Source organism: Phoca vitulina, unplaced genomic scaffold (assembly GCF_004348235.1).
Source record: "Phoca vitulina isolate PV1807 unplaced genomic scaffold, GSC_HSeal_1.0 scaffold23, whole genome shotgun sequence".
Classification (NCBI taxonomy): Eukaryota; Metazoa; Chordata; class Mammalia; order Carnivora; family Phocidae; genus Phoca; species Phoca vitulina.
Genome location: NW_022589726.1, coordinates 20,408,990 through 20,431,160, shown reverse-complemented (window position 1 = coordinate 20,431,160; position 22,171 = coordinate 20,408,990). Strand labels below are relative to the sequence as shown.

The window sequence follows — 22,171 nt, the reverse complement described above, 5'->3', positions numbered from 1 at the left end:
TGAAGAAAATCTATGAGGACTCATAACTAGGTTTTATTATACAAGATGAACACACAAAAATCTATTGTATTTCTATATATTAGTTGTGAACAATTGAGAATGGAAATTAAAAAGCAATACTATTCGCAATAGTAAAAAAATATGAAATACTTAGGGACAAATCTAACAAAAGATATGCAAGGCCTAGCACTTCTGAGAAAAAATTAGACCTAAATAAAAACAGAGATACGCTGTTTTCACAGGTCAGAAGACTCAAAATTAAGTTCTCAATTCTCCCCGAATTGATCTATAGCAGCAGGCTTTTTCCCCCAATAGAATTTGACAGCCTGATTCTAAATTTTATATGGAAATGCAAAGGGAGAAAGCAGTGTGGATAGAGACAGTTTTTAGGTTATGAGTGTTTGAGTGTGTCACGCCAGAGAAAGAAGTCCAAGAAGAGGAAATGAGGGTAAGAGGAAGATGTGAGAGAAGTTGGGCATAATTGAAAAAGAACAAAGTTGGAGAACTAAAAGTTTATGATTTCAGGAATTATCATAAAACCTCAGTAATCAAAAAACAAACAAACAAAAGACCAAAAACCCTCAGTAATCAAGACATTGTAGTATTAGCATAAACATAGATAAATAGATCAAGAGAACGGACTAGAGAGTCCATAAATTCATACATATATGGTTAATTAATTTTCAATAAAGGTGCAATGCAATGCAATGGAGAAGGGATAGTCTTTTAAACAAACGGATCTAGAATAATTGTCTAAAAAAACCCACAATATCTCAATCAATATCTGATATCATATACAAAGATTAAGACAAAATGAACCATAGACCTAAATGTAAAATTCCTAGAAGAATACATAGGATAAAATGTTTGTGACCTTGGGTTAGTCAAAGTTTGCTTTGAAAGAAAGAAAACATTGATAAATTGGACTAAGGAGTTTTGTTCTTTGAAAGACACAATTAGTAGAAAAAGACAAGCCACGGAATGGGAAAAAATATTTGCAAATCACTTTTCTGATAAAAGTTGCAATCAAAATACATAAAAATACTCAAAACTCAATAATAAGAACCTAGACTTATAAGTTTTAAAATATGGTCAAAATATTTGAACTACCAAAAGAAGACATACTGAGTGCAAATAAACTTGTGGAAAGTTGCTCAAAATCATTAGTCATTATGAAACTGCAAATTAAAACCACAATGAGATACGATTGTATACCTTTTGGAATGGTTAAAATTAAAAAGACCAACAATATCAAATGTTGATAAAGATGTGGAGCAACTGCAAATCTCATATACTGCTTGTGGGAATATAAAATAGTATAACCACTTTTTTAAAAGTTTTAATTTAAATTCCAGTTAGTTAACATACAGTGTAATATTATTTTCAGGTGTACAATATTATCATTCCACACTTCCACAAAACACCCGGTGCTCCTCACAAGTGCACTCCTTATTCCCTTTCTCTATTTAACCCATCCTCCCACCCACCTCCCCTCTGGTAACCATCAGTTTGTTGTCTATAGTTAAGAGTCAGTTACTTGTTTGCCTCTCTTCCCCACTCCCAACCATGTTCATTTGTTTTGTTTCTTAAATTCCACATACGAGTGAAATCAAATGGTATTTGTCTTTCTCTGACTGACTTATATCACTTAGCATACTACTCTCTAGCTCCATCCACATCGTTGCAAATGCAAGATTTCATTCTTTTTATGGCTGAGTAATATTCCATTGTATGTGTATACCACATCTTCTTTATCCATTCATCAGTTGATGGACATTTGGGCTTTTTCCATAATTTGGCTATTGTTGATAATGCTGCTATAAATATAGGGGTGCATGTATCCCTTCAAATCAGTATTTTTGTATCCTTTGGGTAAATACCTAGTAGTGCAGTTCCTGGGTCATAGGATAGTTCAATTTTTAACTTTTTGAGGAACCTCCATACTATTTTCCAGAGTGGCTGCACCAGTTTGCATTCCCACCAACAGTGTAAGAGTTTTTCTCTTTCTCGGCATCCTTGCCAACACCTGTTATTTCCTGTGTTCTTAATTTTAGCCATTCTGACAGGTGTGAGGTGATATCTTATTGTAGTTTTGATTTGTATTTCCCTGATGATGGTATTGGCACAAAAATAGACACATAGTTCAATGGAACAAAATAGAAAACCCAGAAATGAACCCACAACTATATGGTCAATTAATCTTCGACAAAGCAGGAAAGAATATCCAATGGAGAAAAGATAGTCTCTTCAATAAATGGTGTTGGGAAAACTGGACAGCAACATGCAAAAGAATGAAACTGGACCCCTTTCATATACCATATACAAAAATAAATTCAAAATGGATGAAAGACCTCAATGTGAGACAGGAATCCATTAAAATCCTAGAGGAGAACACAGGTAGTAACCTCTTTGACATAGGTCTCCTGAGCTAAGGGAAACAAAAGCAAAAATAAGGTATTGGGACTTTATCAAAATAAAAAGCTTTTTAAGATTTTATTTATTTATTTGACAGAGAGACAGCAAGAGAGGGAACACAAGCAAGGGGAGTGGGAGAGGGAGAAGCAGGCTCCCCACTGAGCAGGGAGCCCGATGTGGGGCTCGATCTCAGGACCCTGGGATCATGACCTGAGCCGAAGGCAGACGCTTAACACCTGAGCTACCCAGGCGCCCCAAAATAAAAAGCTCTGCACAGCAAAGGAAACAATCAAAAAACTTAAAGGCAACCTACAGAATGGGAGAAGATATTTGCAAATGACATATCTGATAAAGGATTAGTATCCAAAATATATAAAGAACTTAAAAAACTCAACACCCAAAAAATAAATAATTCAGTTTAAAAATGGGCAGAAGACATGAATAGACATTTTTCCAAAGAAGACATCCAGATGGCCAACAGATGTATAACCACTTTTTAAAAGTTTGGTAGTTTTGTTTTTTTTTAAAGATTTTATTTATTTGACAGAGAGATACACAGCGAGAGAGGGAACACAAGCAGGGAGAGTGGGAGAGTGGGAGAGAAGCAGGCTTCCCGCTGAATAGGGAGCCCGATGTGGGGCTCAATCCCAGGACCCTGGGATCATGACCTGAGCCGAAGGCAGACGCTTAACGACTGAGCCATCCAGGCGCCCCAAAAGTTTGGTAGTTTTTAAAAAATTGAACATTTATATACCGTGTGACCCAGCCATTCCAACCTAAGTATTTATCCCAAAGAAACGAAATGTTTATATAAATATGTCTACAAAATAAGTCATGAATAAATATACAAATATTCATAGCCAATTTCATTTTTGGGGGGCAGAGGGTGAGGGAGTAAGAATCTTTTTTTAAAGATTTTATTTATTTGAGAGAAAGTAGATGCTGTATGATTCCACTTATATAAAATTATTTTAAAATGCAGAATAATCGGGCGCCTGGGTGGCTCAGTCGTTAAGCGTCTGCCTTTGGCTCAGGTCATGATCCCAGAGTCCTGGGATCGAGTCCCGCATCGGGCTCCCTGCTCGGCGGGAAGCCTGCTTCTCCCTCTCCCACTCCCCCTGCTTGTGTTCCTGCTCTTGCTCTCTCTCTCTCTGTCAAATAAATAAATAAAATCTTTAAAAAATAAAAAAAATAAAAAAAATAAAATGCAAAATAATCTATAGGGACAGAAAAAGCAGATTGGCAGTTGCCTAGAGATTGGGGTGGGGGGGTTGGGAAGGGTATGTGGGAGGAATTGTAACTAAGCGTAAGGAAACTTTTTGGGGTGACGGGTAAGTTCATTATGTTGATTGTGATGAGGTTTTCACAGGTGTTTATATATATCAAAACTTGTATACTTAAAAATATATACAGCTTATTATGTGTCAGTTATACCTCAATAAAGGTGTTAAAAGCAAACACCGGGTTATTGTTGTTAGCTGTGGGGAGTTGGAGCAGGAGTAAGTTTATTCGGAGAATGAGAAAGTACAAATATTTAGCACTCCTTAAACATAGGAAAAAACTTACTTGAATTAATTTCTTTTAACCTGACTGATTTTGTTGTATTCTGAGAGAACAGAACGCAGTATACCCTTAATTGTTTGGAGTTTATTGGATTGTTGTGTTATTCAAGCTTTTGTTCATTGTCCTCGGGTTTCTACTGGCCAATAAATCCACCTTCCAGAGCTGGAATTCAAACCAAACTATATTTCTTCATGTTAAAGCTATTTGATAAAAGTTTAGTTGAGAACAAATGAAAACTATTGACTGAAATTAGATATCAATATTAGCTATAGATTTTTATTTTTCTTTCTATCCCAGTCACTCAATAGCACATGTGATTTATTTCTTAAAAGGCTTAATTAATTCTGATAGGAAAGTAAAAGAGACTAACAAAATTGGAGCATGTTATCCACAGAGTCAGGTGAAATTGTCATTTGAAATTAAAGTTACCTCAAACACAGTCAAAGATCATGAAAATAAAATGAGTTCAAAAAATGTAGCTTATCATTGAAGGTTAAAAAACAGTTGTAATCTGTAAACTTCACATTGACGACCTACCTCTCTGGCTCGATAAAGCTGTGCTTGCTCGATCCTAGAGATGACATTCTGTACTGCAAATGGGATCTCCAGCTGAGGGACCCCTGATTTATAAAGGGCTTTTCTGGACATGATGGTGGAATCCTCAACTTCTTTTTCTGATTCAGATTCGCCATCTATCCCACTTTGCATTTTGATAAATACTTTGAAAAGTTGAGTGATTTTCTTTTATTTCTCCTTTTTTCACGGAATATAGGCAAATGCTAATAAAGGTGTCCACAAGGAAGCTAGAAGAGGTCTTTCTGCTCCCAGAGGTTGTGGTTTACCCTAATTTGTTGCTAACCATGGTATTCCAGTCCTGGTGATGTCATAGTAGATCCATTGTGACATCAGTGACTCAAACATCTCTAGAGTGCTTACTATATGCAGAGAACTAGGCATTCTATCTATATGCTGTGATGGTAGGGGGGAGGGAGGGTAGGAAATAGACAACAGGAACGCTAAAAGAAATAGAAGATATAGCCTTGCTTAAATAAGCTTATAATCTAGGTGTTAGAATTCAAGATCCAGTATATCAAATGTAACTCCTGATTCTTCTCTCTTCCTAAGGTTTTGCTTAAGAATTTTAAACCTGTAATTGACTAGTTGTGTTACAACGTCCTCAGCTGCCCCTCAACTTGTCCTAGACATGTAATAATTTGGAAACTATTATTTGGATGAAGATCACACTCTTTGCACTGCCTAGTTATTCATTTTTCCAAGGAACGTGACCGAAGAAGGTTTTGAAATTCCATAGCTGGCTGGAGAAATTGAAGGGAAAACTGGACGCTCCTTTGTTACTGAGAGGACTACTCTGGGCAGCTCTTTTGATTGCAGAGGAGGTGAAAGGATTTAAGACACTGGAGCAATTAAAGGACAGGGTAGTTTTGTTAGCTGTGTAGCTTTTTTATTTATTAAAAAATATGAAACGGTACAGAAAGTAATATAACAAATAGCCATGTGCCTATCACATAGAATGAACAAATATTAACATTTTGTCATATTTGCTTCAGAAATTTTAAGATTTTTAAAAAATTTATTCATTTGAGAGAGAGAGAGCATGCGTGAAAGCATGAGCATGAGCAGAGGGAAGGATCAGAGGGAGAGGGAGGAACAGACTCCCTACTGAGCAGGGAAGCCCCATGCAGGGCTCAATCCGAGGATCCCGAGATGATGACCTGAGCCGAAGGCAGCGGCTTAATCACTGAGCCATCCAGGCGCCCCTGCTTCAGAAATTTTTAAATAAAATAAAGCATTAGAGATCCCTTTTGGTGTTCTCCCTAGACTCCTTCCTTCCCCTCTGTCCCTTTACAGAGACAATGACAGTCATGAATTTGATGTATTTATGTCTAGTCTCTGTTTATATAGTTTTACTACAGGTGCATGTATTCACAAACTACATAATATTGTCTTTTAGGTTTTTGACTTTATACAACTTCCTATGTTGAGTTCTTATTGTAAACTTAGTCCTATGTTGAGTCCTTGCTGTAAACTTGTGAAGTTAAACAATTTATGTATTTCAGTCCTTCAGAGAATGGGAGACAGGGGAACATAAAGTAGTTGTCTTTTAAGAAATGAATCAATATAGAGAGAGCAAATTAAATATTCTCCCTTCTAATATCTCATTGTCTAAGTTAACCCCTCCTCTGTGTTCCCAAAACACTTTGTAAACTTCCTATTATAGTACTTATCTCATTGGAATGTAACTATTATTTGTCTCTGTCCATTAGTTGGTGAACTTCTCAAAACCACAGGCTGGGTTTTAGGGGTTTTGTTTGTCTTAAACCTTTGACATATTCTTCCTCAGTTCCTCCTCAGAAATTTTCCAAAATTTGGATATTCATTATCGTTTCAGACTCAATTCCAATGGAAATTTAGTTCTAAGCCCCAGAATACTTTCTTTTATTGTTAATTGCGTCCCCTCACACCCAGTCATAAAAATTACTCCCTCCTTTTCTACAAATCACAATTAAGTCCATTCAAGGAAGTTAAAAATGTTTTCTGAAAGGACCGCAATTAAGAATTATTTTGGTAAATGTTAAGTTTGATTAAAATATCCATCATTATCCAGCATTTCTTGAACTTATCAATTAATCTGTTTAAGTACTTTTTTGATAATATTAGATTGTGAGATCCTTAAATAACTTTCATTTCTCTTGATTTTTTTTTACATTGCTTATCCCAGTAGGCATTCACAAAGCAGCCTGCATGCTTGTCAACTAAACTAATTTAGCATTATTGTGCTCTCTCCCTCTCTCATATTTTTTATGCAGCATGGGATTCATCAGCAACTGGAAATGAAGGCTTTCTTAAAGCAAAATTTAAAAGCTCCCTCCTTACCTTTCAATTTGGCAAGCATTTGTTGAGTGATACTACTACTATGTGGCCACCATTATCTTAGAATGTGAAGAATATACTATAGGGCACCAGTGAAGAAACTAAAAAACGAAAAAAAGAAAATAATTTGAGATAGACTATTCAAGTGCTAATAAGGGACATGAAGAAGAAATCTGTGGGGAGCAGTGTCTTTGGGAAAACCCTATGGAGAGAGAAAGTTGATTGACAAATGAAGGCATTCCAGATAGTGAAGACACCTTGAGCCATGGCTTTGGAGGTGAGTGTTGAGTTTTGTCTTTCAGGGGAAAGGTGAGGAGACTGGTTTAACTGAGATGAAGTAATGTTGAGTCTACTGTAGATCAGATTAGGGAGAGGATGGAACACAAATACCAGGAATTTGATGGAGAAATTAATTTGGTATTCAAGTAAACAAGTGAGTAGATTCATTAGAGATAAAGTAAGGGAGATTACATGGGATCAGAATGGTAAGGTCTTGAAAGCAAGTAACAGTTTGGTGAAAATGAAACCTTTAATTTAGAAAGATTTTTGAAATAATAGAATGGGAAAAATCAGTGGAAAAGATCAAGACGTAATTATTTCAAAAGATAAGTGTCTGAACTAGGATATAGAAGTGGGAGTGATAGGGAAGGATAAAGCTTACAGGTATTGCTGAAGATAATAAGGAATTTGGATCATCTAACAAAAGTATAAAGACCATTTTTAAAATTGTTTTTATTGTACTTCATTTGAAGTGACAGTGACAGAACATCACCAATTAAGTAGCTTAGATGTGGGTACCTGATTTAAGCGAACACAGGGCAAAGTTCTTTAAAGGCGTTTTTAAGGGAAACCCGCACTTCTAGAGGGCTCCTTCAACTGTAAAATGGGGATAATATCTATTGCATGCGGTTTTTAAAAGATTAATTCTCACAAAATACTTAGAATAATGCCAGGCACATAGTAAGCATTCAATATATAGCGGCTGCTATTAATATATTTACTGTAACTGCTACTCGCTTTTTTTCTTCTCTACTTTTCTTCTCCGAGCCGCCAAATTTTCGGAAGGATTGGGCGTCTGTCCAGTACACTTCACACAAGCTCGGCTTTTCATCAGATCTAGATTTTGAACTATGAAAACTGCGTAATTATAGCAGTGGTAGCCCGCCGTTTGGCGAGGGATAAAATGCGTCAATAAGATTTTTACACACCCCCGTGGTACAGAATGGTGCTTTCCTCTGATCGCTTCCCTCCTCCCCCCAGGACTGATGGTAGTACCTCCCATGCTGCCGCAGGAAAAGGTAGCGCAAAAGTTGAGCGCGCCGAGGGGTTTCTCTTCTCCCGGAAGCAATTGTTCTCTAGAACCGGAAGCAGTTGCTCTTTCAAGGGAGGTGGGACTGGGCGGGTCAGGCCGCAGCGGCTGACGGCGGGGGAGGAGCCGGGTCCACTGCCGGGTGGAGGGGCCAGGCGAGTGTCCTTATCCTAGCAATTGGGGCTCGGGCCTGTAAGCCCGTTGGAGTCGCGGCGGCGAGAACGATTGGGCTGAGCGGAGGAAGACATGTTGCTCTTCGTGGAGGTGAGTGGACTTGGTAATGTCGTCCTGCTGTGAGGAGAGCAGGAGTGGAGGCGCCGGCCGGTCCCACCACCATGTGACTTTCCAGGCCGTACACGCCGCGGAACCGGCAGATAGGCTGACACAGCACCTGGGCCGTGCAGGCCTGCGGCTCCACTCTGCGCCCTCACAACACTTTAAGAACCTGTGGGAAGTGAGGGCCGTAGTGGGGGAGAATTGAAGGTGGAGAATCCAGGCTTGTCTGGTGTGAGGTGCGAATCAGAGGAAGGAGAAAGTGTCCCATATGGACCTCCTAGAGGAGGCACACAGGCGGGGGGGTGGGGGGGGGCAGGGCGGGGGCGGGGGCTGCAGGAGAAAGGGGAAACCGGGGGGGCGCGTGGGGGGGGGGGGGTGGTGGTGGTGGTGGTGAAGCGAGGTCTCGCGGGGCCCTCTGGGAGGGAAGCAAGCAACATGTGGGGCCGCGGAGGAAGGAAGGTGAAATTCGGCATAAGTGTGTTGAAGAGAAAGTTGAAAGCTGCTTTTTAGCAACCCCCACCAAATTTTGTTTGGTCCCCGTCCCTAAGTCTCTGGAACGTTCTGTGGGTGGAAAGCGAATTACTGTGAACGGAGGAGACGCCAATAGGCTTTGGAAGCCTTGAAAGGCACCGCTTTGACCTTTTGTAAAAGTTACTCAGGCAGTGGCTCCGTGATGAGGGTTTGGCTTTATGGACGGGTAAAAGCCCTTATACGAGGAAAATTCCAAGAATGAGAGAAAGCTAGTCCGAGGAAAGCCGGGTTTCTTGGTTTTTTTTAAATATTAACAGTAGAAGTACTTTTATTTTAACTGGAACGTGTGCTGCTGGCCTATTTTAGTTTTAAAGGTAGTGGATACCTACCTTACACAAATACGAGGTTTAGTTTCTCTTACTTGTTTCTCTTGTGTGCAGTGAGCATCAGCTGACTGCCTGGCTAATGCTTTGAGTAGATTCCAGATCATATTGTTCTTGAATTGTGAAAACGTCAAACCAGCAAAGCTGCAACTTCGCAACTTGGCACTTGTTAACTATGCCCATAAAAAGAATCTTTTCAATGAGGGAAGGAATTTACAGGTTGTATAATGGATCGAGAAGCCAGGGCCAGTCTATGGCAGGTTTTTTTTTTTCCCCCCTCTCTCTGGGAGGGAGGGATGGATTTTACTCCGTAATATTCCGGCATAAAGTAAATACATGCTTTAATTTTTTTTTTAATCTAACCGACAATGTGTAGCTGATAAATTTGAGATCTTTAAATTGGGTTTTAAAGAGACCCAGCTACCTTAGAGTATGTCCGACATTGGTAATAAACATTCATTGGAACACTGCCAAGTGAATCTTGAAAAGATTTGAGATTACCGACCCCATTCTGTTTACCGTTTTTTATCCTCATTGTGGTTTTTTTTTCGGCAGGATAAGAAATCAGATATGATTTTAAACAGTGCCAGTTTGTATTAGGAACGTTATGCAAATGCTTCAGATTTTAAGTGTGATGTGTTTTGCTGGGCAAGAGAATGCGAAGTTTTATTCATATTAACATGAATTCCAAAATATACTTTTGAGTTCCAAATTGATTCCTTTGGCTTTGTTAAAATGTGAACTTTAATAATCGCTGCATTTATAGAGTGTTTAAGCTAGATCCTCTCTTGTGTCTAAAACAACATTGCAGTGTTTTACAGATGAGAAACACTGAGGTGGAGAGGTTAACTTAGAAGTAAAGTAGTGGAATTGGTATTTAGATATAGGTCATTCTAGTGCCAAATCATGGCTTTTATTAAACTGTTAATTAATATTTCCACTAATCATTTTCTTTGTGAACCAGTATGTGGTTTTTAACTTTTCTCCTATAATGAGTTACTGAAAATTAACAATGTCACTAAACATTTGGGGCTGAATATATGGTATTAAAATCAGTAAAAAAAAAAAAAAGTAACACACTGGTTATGTGGCATTTTGTTAGCTAATGTTTGATTCTTAGAACTATAGGAATAACCTATAGGATTTATTTTATTTTATTTTTTTAAGATTTTATTTATTTGACAGAGACACCGCAAGAGAGGGAACACAAGTAGGGGGAGTGGGAGAGGGAGAAGCAGGCTTCCCCCCTAGCAGAGTGCCCATTGTGGGGCTGGATCCCAGGACCCTGGGACCATGACCTGAGCCGAAGGCAGACGCTTAACAACTGAGCCACCCAGGCGCCTCTAACCTATAGGATTTAGAAATTATTCTAAATGAGTGAACCAAAGCTCATGGTTTGATGCCTGAGGTCATTCAGGTGCAAATAATGTGGGGACTAAAGTCTGAAGTCTGGCGTGTAGAACACAAGTCTCTGGCTCCAGAATTTATTTTTGCACTTTCCCCTAATCTAAGAATTCTTAATCTGGGTCTCTGGTTAGAATTGACGAAGTCTGTGAACTTCATTGAGGGGAAGAAAAATTGCCTCTTTATTCTGACTAGCTTCTAATTAAAATCTAGAATTGAAGAGAATTGAAAATTCTTGAAATTGCAATGGATTCAACAAGAGAAATATTTTCATATATTACAGTTTTTGCAGGTATCTTGAAATACTGTTAATGTTCATTACACCTTGTTATATGTTTAAAAATCTTGTTATTTAATGCATTAGAAAAGCCCATTTATTACTAAAGTAGAAATTTAAAAATATTTTGATAACTATAATTGGTTTATTTTGTGATCCTGTGCATTTCAAAATTTAAAAACATTCTGAGGGGCGCCTGGGTGGCTCAGTCGTTAAGCCACCTAAGACCTTTGGCTCAGGTCATGATCTCAGGGTCCTGGGATCGAGCCCCGCCTCGGGCTCCCTGCTCAGCGGGAAGCCTGCTTCTCCCTCTCCGACTTCCCCTTCTTGTGTTCCCTCTCTCGCTGTCTCTCTCTGTCAAATAAATTTAAAAAATCTAAATAAAAAATAAACATTCTGAGAAGAGATCTATAGATTAATTAGACTGCTAAAGCGGTCCATGGCACAAGAGAGGTTAAGAACCACTTTGCTGTAAACCAAGTTGCTTGTGGATTATCTTTGGTAGGCCTTCTCTAAAATGGAATCTGGGCCCTTTGCAGTTGTGTTCAAAATCTTTTACTTGTGTGCATTTTTCTGGAAAGACCCCAGCTTTTAGTTTATAACTGGAATCAGTGGGATAGATAATAGTAATGATAATGACACTATAATAATAGTGATATACACATATATTGTACTTAACTGTGCATGAGGCCTGTTAAGTGTTTTTGCATGTGAACATACATACGCATCTACTCAATCCTACCTACGAGGATTTTAGAGATAAACTACGCCACAGAATTTAAGAAACTTGCCCAAAATTATACAGCTAGTGAATATTGAAGCTGGAATTAGAACTCTATCTAGCTATACTGCAATAGAAATCTACAGGCAGACAGGGAATCCTGTTTTAAGTATACTTAGAGGTAACTTTTTTTTAACTTAGTCTTGCTGACAAAGGGCTATATTGATTTTAGTAGTTTATTGGGTTTTTTCTCACTCTGTTCTGAAGGAGACATATACAATGTCTGGCTCTCTGAGAAGAGGTAAAAATGTTTGGATAATTCACAGAATTTTCAGACATGTACCAACATAAATTCCCTTAAAACACATTCTGTAAGTTCAAAACAGCATCATGCTTCCTTCTATCAAATTACTTAAATGACAGGTTACACTTTAATGATTTTTATGGTTGCTAACATTTTTGTTTTTCAGATCATTCCCCCCCCCCCAATATTTTTAGCAGTTACGTCTGCTTTAGTTGTTTGGCCATGTTTTAATTGGGTTTCTGTCTCAATTTGAGTTTTTCCCTGAAAATGAATACTTATAACCACTTATTTAGGTAATAATGACTTTTATGCACTCTAGGATGCTTTAATAACTCTTAGATAACTTTTAAAATTCTTCCTAATTATTTAAAATACAGATAACATAAAATTTAATGATCTTAAACATTTTTAAGTGTATAGTTCAGGGTTATTAAGTACTTTTACATTGTTGTGCAACATCACCACTATCCACATCCAGAACTCTTCATCTTGCAAAACTGAAACTGTATGCATTAAACAATAACTGCCCATTCCCTTCTTCCCCCAGCTCTTACATAATTTTTAAAATAATTTATTTGACTTCTAAAGTTTTCTGCTTTTTTAGGTAATATTTTAAATTTTAGATTAACCTTAGAATCTGAAATCATTTATATTATAGTAATCATAACGTTGTGCCTTTCACCCCAAATATAGTACTGGTTTTTCCCATTTAAATAATTTATTTGTAAAATGTTAATAGATGTCACTGAGTGAAAATGATTTTTTTAAAAAATGACTTAGAGGGACGCCTGGGTGGCTCATTCGGTTAAGCAGCTGCCTTCGGCCTGGGGTCGTGATCCCAGGGTCCTGGGATCTAGTCCCACATCGGGCTCCTTGCTCAGCAGGGAGCCTGCTTCTCCTTCTCTCTCCCTCTGCTTGTGCTCTCTCTGTCAAATAAATAAAATCTTTAAAAAATAAATTAATTAAGAAAATAAAAAATGACTTAGAAGAAGAAAGTGCCTAAACAAATTGTGAAATGATTGCCAAGAGAAATTATAAATAAGTGAATAGCGGTTTCTGAACAATTTGATTTTGTAATATTTATTGGAGGTAGATGCAGAATTTAAAAATGAATAAAAATATTTTCAAGTAGAAATATTTTCAGATACAATGGACTGAGAATGAAGTAGGAATTATCTTTGAAATGTGAAAAGTAGAATAAAAGGCTTAGAAATGAACATAGAGATGTAAAAGTACCTTTTGGTGCTCCAAATTATAGTGAACTGGTTTACCGTTTTCTGAAAAACCAGAAGCCAGGAATATTGATATTCAACTATTTTGTATCAGTTTGGGTTTGTTTGGGCTATTAGGCATATCCGTATTACTTCCATATTACTTCCCAGGTAATGGAAATGATCCTTGATAGTAGTCATGAACATTTCAAATCTGTAATTTTGATTTTCTACCTAGGAACTTTTTTTTTTTTTTTTAAAGATTTTATTTATTTGACAGAGAGAGACACAGCGAGAGAGGGAACACAAGCAGGGGGAGTGGGAGAGGGAGAAGCAGGCTTCCCACTGAGCAGGGAGCCCGATGCGGGGCTCGATCCCAGGACCCTGAGATCATGACCTGAGCCGAAGGCAGACGCTTAACGCAGACGCTTAACGGCTGAGCTACCCGGGCGCCCCACTACCTAGGAGCTTAAGAAAAGATTTTGACCCTGTAGTTGAAATGGGGTCTGAGTCTATATTGCAGAGGAGCGGAAAGCAGAGGAAGTTGGGAAACTATAATACAGCTATCATTGTGAAGTCATTAAAGATTTTTAACCTCTTTGAAGATCCTTAAGTGAAAATGGAAAATGACTCTTTAGCTCTGATGGTGTTCACAGCATTTTCTTTTATTGTTTCTATATTCTGTATTTTGCTTAAATTTTGTTTTCTTTAATGTTTAGTTCTTGAGGCAGGTTTCCAGTCTTGAAAACATTATAAACTTTTGCATTATGCACTGTGATTTTCTGTAAGGACTTTGGAATCCTGGGTTCAAATGTTAGTTGTATGACCTTAGACAAGTGACAGCTTTTTGGAACCTCAAGTTCCTATCTGTAATTTGGGAATAATAATTTCTTCTGACAAAGTTAGTTTGTGTTCTTGATGTTTATGCTGTTTATGATGTTTATGTATTAAGCCTTGTAACAGTCTAGAGAAGAGCTTAACCGACAACTATCATTTGATCATCATGGCAACTCTGTTGTGGTGTAAATTGTCCAGTATATAAATAGTAGCCTTCCAAAATGACTGTAATTTGTGCCTGATTTGTTGAACGTTTTTGATTTTATTTATTTATTTGACAGAGAGAGACACAGTGAGAGAGGGAACACAAGCAGGGGGAGTGGGAGAGGGAGAAGCAGGCTTCCCGCTGAGCCGGGAGCCCGATGCGGGGCTCGATCCCAGGACCCTGGGACCATGACCTGTGCCGAAGGCAGACGCTTAACGACTGAGCCACGCAGGCGCCCCTGTTGAACGTTTTTGGAAAATTTAGTAAAACTACATCATAATGGCACTGGTAATTGCAAAAACTACTGTGAGATAGCACTGATTTAAGAGATATATACCTTTAAAAAAGAAGAGAGAGAGAGATGTATACCTTTTTGAGTTCTAATCTGAACCTTGTTACTAATTTACCCTGATTCTGGGTAAGCCAAACGGGTTAATTACCTTATTTTAAATTTTTTATAGCTTGAGTATACTTTTAATTGGGCAAATAAAACATAAAACAAGAAGGAAGATTTAAGTATGTTAAAATACAGACTCATTTATATGCAAGATTTAAAGGAATACAAATGATAAAATGCAAATAGATGATTTATATTTCCTCTTTGATGAAGAAAATTTTTTCTAATGTGCACGTATAGGTAAATGTAAGAAAAAGAAACTTTTGAGTATCACTCATGTGTCTTCTCTTGTCTGTTTCTTGTAATAGAGCCAAACTTTTGAGTCAAACTTTGGTTCAGAAAATATCTCTGTATTTATAAATGACTGACTCTAAACCAAAGACAGCGGAGTTCTCTTTCTTTCTTTTTCTTTTTTCAGAGGAGTACTTTAGATGAATATTGCTAGGGATAGAATATGAAGTGTAGACTTAAAGCCAGACTCCAAGGATGAGGAGTTCAGTTTTGTTTGGTTTATGTATTATTGAGGGAAGAGAAAAGCATTTTGTGTGTCAAAACAGAAAGTCAGGAGTAATCCAGGGTTTGTGTTGTACATAGGTGGCCAGTACTTCATACCACTACATATTGCAAACTACGAAATAGGTTAGTGTGATCATACATCCCATTTTGTCCCAGATAGTTATAGTGTACACCTCTTTTCTGGAACAGATGTCCCATCTTGTTTCATGCTCAAAAATGTCCTGATTTGTATAACTTTCAATTTTTCAGAAGAGACTGTATGCTTATTGGCAGTATTTTTCCGCATATCACTAACAGTGCACATAAGTTGGTGCTAAAATATTTGTTGTTGCATGGAACACTATATCTAAAACTAATGATGTAATGTATGGGGATTAACATAACAATAAAAAAAATTAAAAAAAAATATTTGTTGTTGAATTAGCTATTAGAAATTAAATTTCTGGAATTTACAAAAATTTGCAGTTAAGCAAGGTAAGGGAAATATAGGATTATTCTAGCCTTTTGAGTTAGGTAAAGGAAAAAAATGGGGCAGTGATTGAGTAATAATGATAAGATACATTTATATACAGGGTTGCACAAAAGAGTCTTTAAGAACTGGGGGCAGACTCAGCCCCTTTCTATTTGTTATGACCTTGAGCAAGTTGTTTCACCTCTGCTTCTCAGTTTTCTTATGTATAAATTGAGGATAATACTAATAACATATGAGGATAATATTAATTTGTCTCACATAAGATTGTTAAGATAGTTAACATAAAGTACTTCAAATAGTATCTGGTGCATAATAAATACTACATGTGAGCTGCTGCTTTCATATACACTTAGGAAAGACAAGTCTCATCTTAGTTTTCTGTTTTTATTTAAAAATAACAGTTTGCTGACTTGACTGTACACATTTCTGAAAAGGATTATTTTCATATTTAATACTGATTTGAAGTTGGAATTTTTTTTAATTTCATTTGTATAGTTAGCCATTGGCTTTATCAGATGACAGTTTGGAGTAAAATGACTCAGTATGTTGAGGACTATTTAAATTACTTAAATGCTAAATACCAATAGAGTTCTTAATTTTAATAAGGGAGTTCATGAATCTCCTATAGAACTTTTTAGGGAGAAGTCTGTAGTTCTGATTATATTTTCAGAGTAATCCTTGATGCCCCCGCCCCCCCGAAAAGCTAAGCCATTAATCTATGGAAGCCTGTTTTGTTTTGTTTTTTTGTTTTTAAACAGTCAATAGATGCCATCTAACTGAGGTGTAGTGGGAATTTGGGGATATAAGTCTTTCCTTCTGATACCAGAGGATCAGCAGTAATAGCTTTATTGATGAATAAACTTCAGATTTTCTTCCACAGTGGAGAGTAAGTGAATCCTGATTCTTGACTACTTGAAGAGTTTGGGGGAAATGACCTCGGGTGGTCCAGTTACCTTGCTATTCAGTGTGAGCCGAAGACCAGCAGCAAACTTAGTTACCCAGGGGCTTCTTAGAATACTCTTAGCCTCTGTCCCTGAACTGCTGAATCAGAATCTGCATTTTAGCAAGATCCCTAGATGATTCTTTTTTTTTCTCCCTACGCACAGTAAAGTTTGAGAAACACTCATATAGCATTTGTTCATCCATTGATTCATTTAAAAAATGTTATTTGTTGGCGTCCTGTGTGCTAGTCACTGTTCAGGGTGCTTAGAGAGCAGTAAACCATACATAAGGTCATTGCCATTGTAGAGCTTGCTGACAAAATAATTCAGATAAAGATAAGTGCTTGTGATAGAGGGTAAATTTTTTTGCATTAACTGCCATGAATATTATCTTTTTTATTTAATTGAAAATTAGCTATGGCCCTAGGATAGAAAAGTACCTTGGCCCTGAGATAGAAATCAGTGCAGAGCTGAATTGACCTGCTCTGAGGGCCCTAGTTATCTGGTGGCATACCCAGTTTTTTCTGGATTATTAACCACTCTAGGCAGAACTGAGCCAGGGACCATTTGGCTTGGTGAGGAGATTTATAATATTCCTTAAATGGTATGTAACTGGTTATCTTTTTTTTTTTTTTTTAAATAACTGCTTGTCTTAAAACTTTTCTCTAAGGTAACTGTAGTGTAGTGGTTAAGAACCACTGTAAAATTGTATTGGCAGACTCCCAACTGCCTAGATTCAAATTCTGCCTCTGCCTTATTAGCTTTGCAATATTGGGCACATTACCTTTGGGTAAAGTAACTTTCTAAATTTTTTTTTAAGATTTTATTTTTAAGTAATCTCTACACCCATTGTGGGGCTGGAACTCAACAATCCCAAGATCAAGAGTCACACGCTCCAACAGTAACATTTTTCTTATCTGCAAAATGTGGATGATAGTAGTATTTAACTGAAGTTGTTATGAAGGTGAATTAAGTGTTCCATAAATGTTAGTTGTTGTTCTTCCCTGTCAGAATGGGTGAAAAATTCCCAGTTTAATTTTCATTTTTGTTTTCATGAAATACCCCTAAGCATCTTCTAGTAGAATCCTGAAGTTTTATCCTAGATGAAATGACAGGTGTTTGTTTTGTGTCTTTCTTTTTTTTATAAGTACTTGTAATTTGGTGTTCCTCTCAATATTGGAGATGTAAAAATTAAACCTGGATGATTGATTTGCCATGAGGCAAATAACTTTAATTAATTTATACACTTTGTTTTTCAGCATTTGTAGGGTTAAGTGGCTTGGGATTTCTGTTTCTGATAGTAAATAGGTAAGTAAAAGAAATGGTTAGATATGACCAAAGAGATAGGTTCACCATATTCATGATGACTTTTTCCTGACTTGGTTCTTTTACCTTAAAACTGCTGTCTTTTGTGACCAGAGGGTATCGTTTTGCCAGGAACTTGATAGCTCTCTTTTTTCCTTTCATTTATATCACTCCCCACATAGGAACTGGCATAAAATGGACCAATAATGAAGACTGCTTTTGGCTTATTTGGTGATGACATATATTGCTTAGATACAGAGGTGGTGATTGATCTGTTTTATGGACTGACAATTTGGATATTTTTGGTGGTTTTGGCAGATAGTTTCAGAGTGCACTTGGACAGTTTACATCCTTTAACAGGTGTTTTATGTAACTGTGTAGCCTCAGGGGCTTACTTCTAGTTCTGTGGAAGAGAGAAGGATTTTGATGGAATTCATTATTAAATCCTAAACAAAATTAATCGAACATGGTTATTGAGAATTTAAATGAGAAAAATAAGCCTTTGTTGTAGTTAAACTGTCTTGTCAGATTCATTATTGTGTCATTTTAAAGACTATTTATCATAGAAAAACAACTTTTTTGTTGGATGTTTTCGTTTCCAATTTTTCTTTATGTGGAGTAATTCGATACAGGACACTCTTGTATAAAACTTTTAGGTTAAAATTTACTGCAGTAGGTCAAAGAGTGAACATTTTAAAAGTTTTTCATACCAACATGTCTATTGACAGATTGCTTTCAGAAGTGTTTAGGACAGTATTGTTGCCCAGTTTACTGCATCTTTGTCATCATCCGGCATTCTAATTTATAAAAGTTCACCATATAGGTTAAAATGAAATAATTGATTTATTTTGCATTTCTTCAGTGACTAGGGTGATTGAACGTTTTTCCATGTTTATTAACTGTGAATTGGCTTTTTGTTTGTGCTTTTCTTATCTTCTTTGAAGGCAAGTCTTATATCACTTGCCTAGAATGATTTTCCCAGTTGATGTGTCTCTTAATTTGGATCTTAAATGTTTCATTATATATTTACTGATTGTGAAAGCAATTGATGTTAATTATATGAAAATACAGAAAAGTACAAAAATGAAAATAAAAAATGCTACTGCTCAGAGATAACCAGTCATAACACTGATTTTGTCTCTCCAGTCTTTTCTGTGCTTGTGCGTTATTTCACAAAATTCAAAATTTCTGTAATAAGGTAGCAACTTGCCTTTTTTCCAAGTTTCCATGAATGCTTTCAATGCTTCTACAATATTTTCCCCCATTTATAAAAATTTTATTTTGAAATAATTACAGATTCACAAGTTGCCAGAAAAACACAGGGTGGTGTCATGTACTTTTTTATGCCCAGTTTCCCCCAGTAGTAACACCTTGCCATAACTATAGTATGATGTATAAAACTAGCAGATTGATATTGGTACAATCCACAGAACTTATTCAGATTTCACCAGTTTTATATACAATCTGATTTTAAGGCTCTGAGATAATCTTTATATGGCTGGACTGTAGTTACTGAACAAATCCTCTGTGGTCGGTGCCTTAGTCCACACAGACTGGGTAGCTTGTAAACTCAGAAATTTAATTCTGGGAAGTCCAGGATCATGGAGTCAGCAGATTTGGTACTTGGTAAAGGCTTTCTGGTTCATACTGCCTTTTTGCCAATGTCTTCACATGGTGGAAAGGGCTAGGGTCTGGGATCTCTTTTAGAAGAGCACTGATCTGGGGTTCCTGGGTGGCTCTGATGGTTAAGCGTCTGCCTTCGGCTCGGGTCATGATCCCAGGGTCCTGGGATCGAGCCCCACGTCAGGCTCCTGGCTCAGCAGGGAGCCTGCTTCTCCCTCTGCCTCTCCCCCTGCTCGTGCTCTATCTTTGTGTCTTGAATGAATAAATAAAATCTTAAAAAAAAAAAAAGAGCACTGATCCATTCATGAGGGCTTTGGTCTTCTGACTTAGCACTTCCCCAAAGCCCCACCTTCCAAATCCATCACATTGGGCATTAGGATTTCAACATATGAATTTGGGGGGTACACAGACATTTAGACTGTAGATAGCAGTTAGATGTTCCTAATTTTTCACTGTTATAAAATCAGTGTGGTGAACATCCTTGTACTTACATAGTTTTCCATATCTCTTTCTTTTGAGTAGATCTCACAAGTACATTTCTAGATAAAGAATGTTTATTTTTTCTGTATTGAAGTATTATTAACATACAGTGTTCTTTTAGTTTCAGGTGTATGATATGATTTAGCGATTCTAACATTACTTAGTGCTTATCACATTAAATGTACTCTTAGTCCCCTTTATTTCACCTATCCGCCCACCTACCTCCCCTCTGGTAACTACTAGTTCTCTGTATTTAAGAATCTGTTTTTTTGTCTGTTTGTTTGATTGTTTTGTTTCTTCAGTTCCACGTATAAGTGAAAATATACGGTATTCGTCTTTCTCTGTCTGGCTTATTTCACTTAGCAACTCTCTAGGTCCATCCATGTTGTCACAGAAAGAAATATTCTTTTTTATGGCCGAGTAATATTCCGTTGTGTATATAGATCACATCTTCTTTATACATTCATTTATGGATAGACACTTGGGTTGCTTCCATATCTTGGCTGTTGCAAGTAATGCTGCAATAAACATAGGAGTACATCTTTCAAATTAGTGTTTTTTCTTTGGGTAGATACCCAGTAGTGGAATTACTGGGTCATATGGTAATTCTATTTTTTATTATTTATTTTTTTAAGAGTTTATTTATTTGAGAGAGAGGGCACATGTGCGAGCATGTGTGCACAGGCTGGGGGAGGGGCAGAGCCAGAAGCAGACTCCCTGCTGACATGCATGGTAATCCCAGGGAACAGGACCTGAGCCAAAGGCAGACACTTGACTGAGCCACCCAGGCATCCCTGGTAATTCTGTTTTTAAAAGAATGCATCCTTTTAAGGCTATTGATAAACATTGTTAACTCTTAGGAAAATTATATGAATTACAGCAGTGAACTGATAGTTTTCTTTTATACTTGTCAAAATGACATTAAGTAGTTCAATAGGTAAAAATGATATTTGGTAGTTAACTATTCCTGCTTGTTCTTTGTACATTTTCCCTCTTTGGTAAATATCTTAGTAATTTATAGCTCTGTTGTTAATAAGATTGGTGTTGTAACCTTTCAGACTTTTTCTGTTTTTACATACTTATATGTATATCTGTACAGTGATTTTATGTTTGTTAACATAAATGATAAAGTGCTTGTTTTGCAACTTGATTTTTTTCACTGTTAGTAAATATAGGCCTATCCTTTTTTTTCCCTTTTATAGTATTCCTGTTACAAAGTATACTACATTTTATTTAACCATTTACCTATAGATAGAGATTTATATTTGTTTTTAGCCTTTCACTTAAGGAATCAGTGCTGCAATATACATCCTTATATGTGTGTTTTTGTGTACATTAATGGCTTTTAAAGTGTATGCTCTTAACTAGTCTGGTGAAAAATACAAATATTCCCAGGAGTACTGCTTGTCTATATGCTATAGACTTTACACTTTGATTATTCTTGGTACCATTAGCAAGGGACACATCAGATTTATGGATAGTATACTGCTGAAAGGTATCTAATTAATTATCTTGATTTATTATTAAATACTTAATGAAATAGTGTATCCCCTTTTCCCTGGGCAAGCTTGGTATTCTTGGAGTAAGAAATATCAATGGGCTGAGTCAAAGGGGAACATCCACTAGCAATACTTGGGAGCACTGATCCTGACTTCAGACAGTGCAGGAAGGCATCAGGCTATCACAGATTTTCTGTATCTTTACTTCAGTGGTAGAGGCAGTGGTAATTTGGGGGCTCTGTCTTACTCCTGGCTGACCCCCCAAGGTTGCAGAAATGGGTTCTGGTCCTTCAGTTATTGAGTTGATTTTTTTCTATCCTCACATGCTTAGGGTATGGACTTCGCATGGGCAAACCATTAGTGCCTCAGAAGGTAGGAAGCTCAGGCATTCCAGGAGGTGGGTGGAAAAGCACATAACAGCCATTGTGCCAACACAGTCCTGCCAAGCACTTAGTTCTCAGTAAAAGAAGGACAAGCTTTCTTTCTCAATATCACAAATTAATTTTGCTGTGTGGTAGGATAACACCTGAGCTTACCAGGAATTTTTTGGCACTGTCTGAGCAACAGCCCCTTCACTCCTGACTCTGGCCCCTGATCTCAGTCTCTTCTTGCCCCTGAAGTGGGGTGGGCTCTTTCCCATCACCACCTGCACTGAAACGCATTTGGTTTT

The 22,171-nt window shown here is 37.2% G+C and overlaps 2 protein-coding genes across 4 annotated transcripts in view; one reads left to right on the top strand and one right to left on the bottom strand.

Moving 5' to 3' along the window:
- Nucleotides 1–8,152, bottom strand: part of FAM186A (family with sequence similarity 186 member A) — a 76,420-nt gene extending 68,268 nt beyond the window's left edge. Inside the window, exons 1-2 of the mRNA XM_032421095.1 lie at nucleotides 8,146–8,152; nucleotides 4,516–4,697 (exon numbers count right to left, since the gene is read on the bottom strand). Coding sequence (XP_032276986.1) covers nucleotides 4,516–4,697; nucleotides 8,146–8,152 — 189 coding nt within the window. The remainder of the gene's footprint in view (nucleotides 1–4,515; nucleotides 4,698–8,145) is intronic.
- Nucleotides 8,153–8,265: 113 nt separating this feature from the next.
- The window catches only part of LARP4 (La ribonucleoprotein 4), a 70,913-nt gene continuing 57,007 nt past the window's right edge, over nucleotides 8,266–22,171 (top strand). For all 3 annotated transcript variants that reach the window (XM_032420323.1, XM_032420322.1, XM_032420324.1), the window contains exon 1: nucleotides 8,266–8,443. In XM_032420323.1, coding sequence (XP_032276214.1) covers nucleotides 8,426–8,443 — 18 coding nt within the window. In that variant the 5' untranslated portion in view covers nucleotides 8,266–8,425. The remainder of the gene's footprint in view (nucleotides 8,444–22,171) is intronic.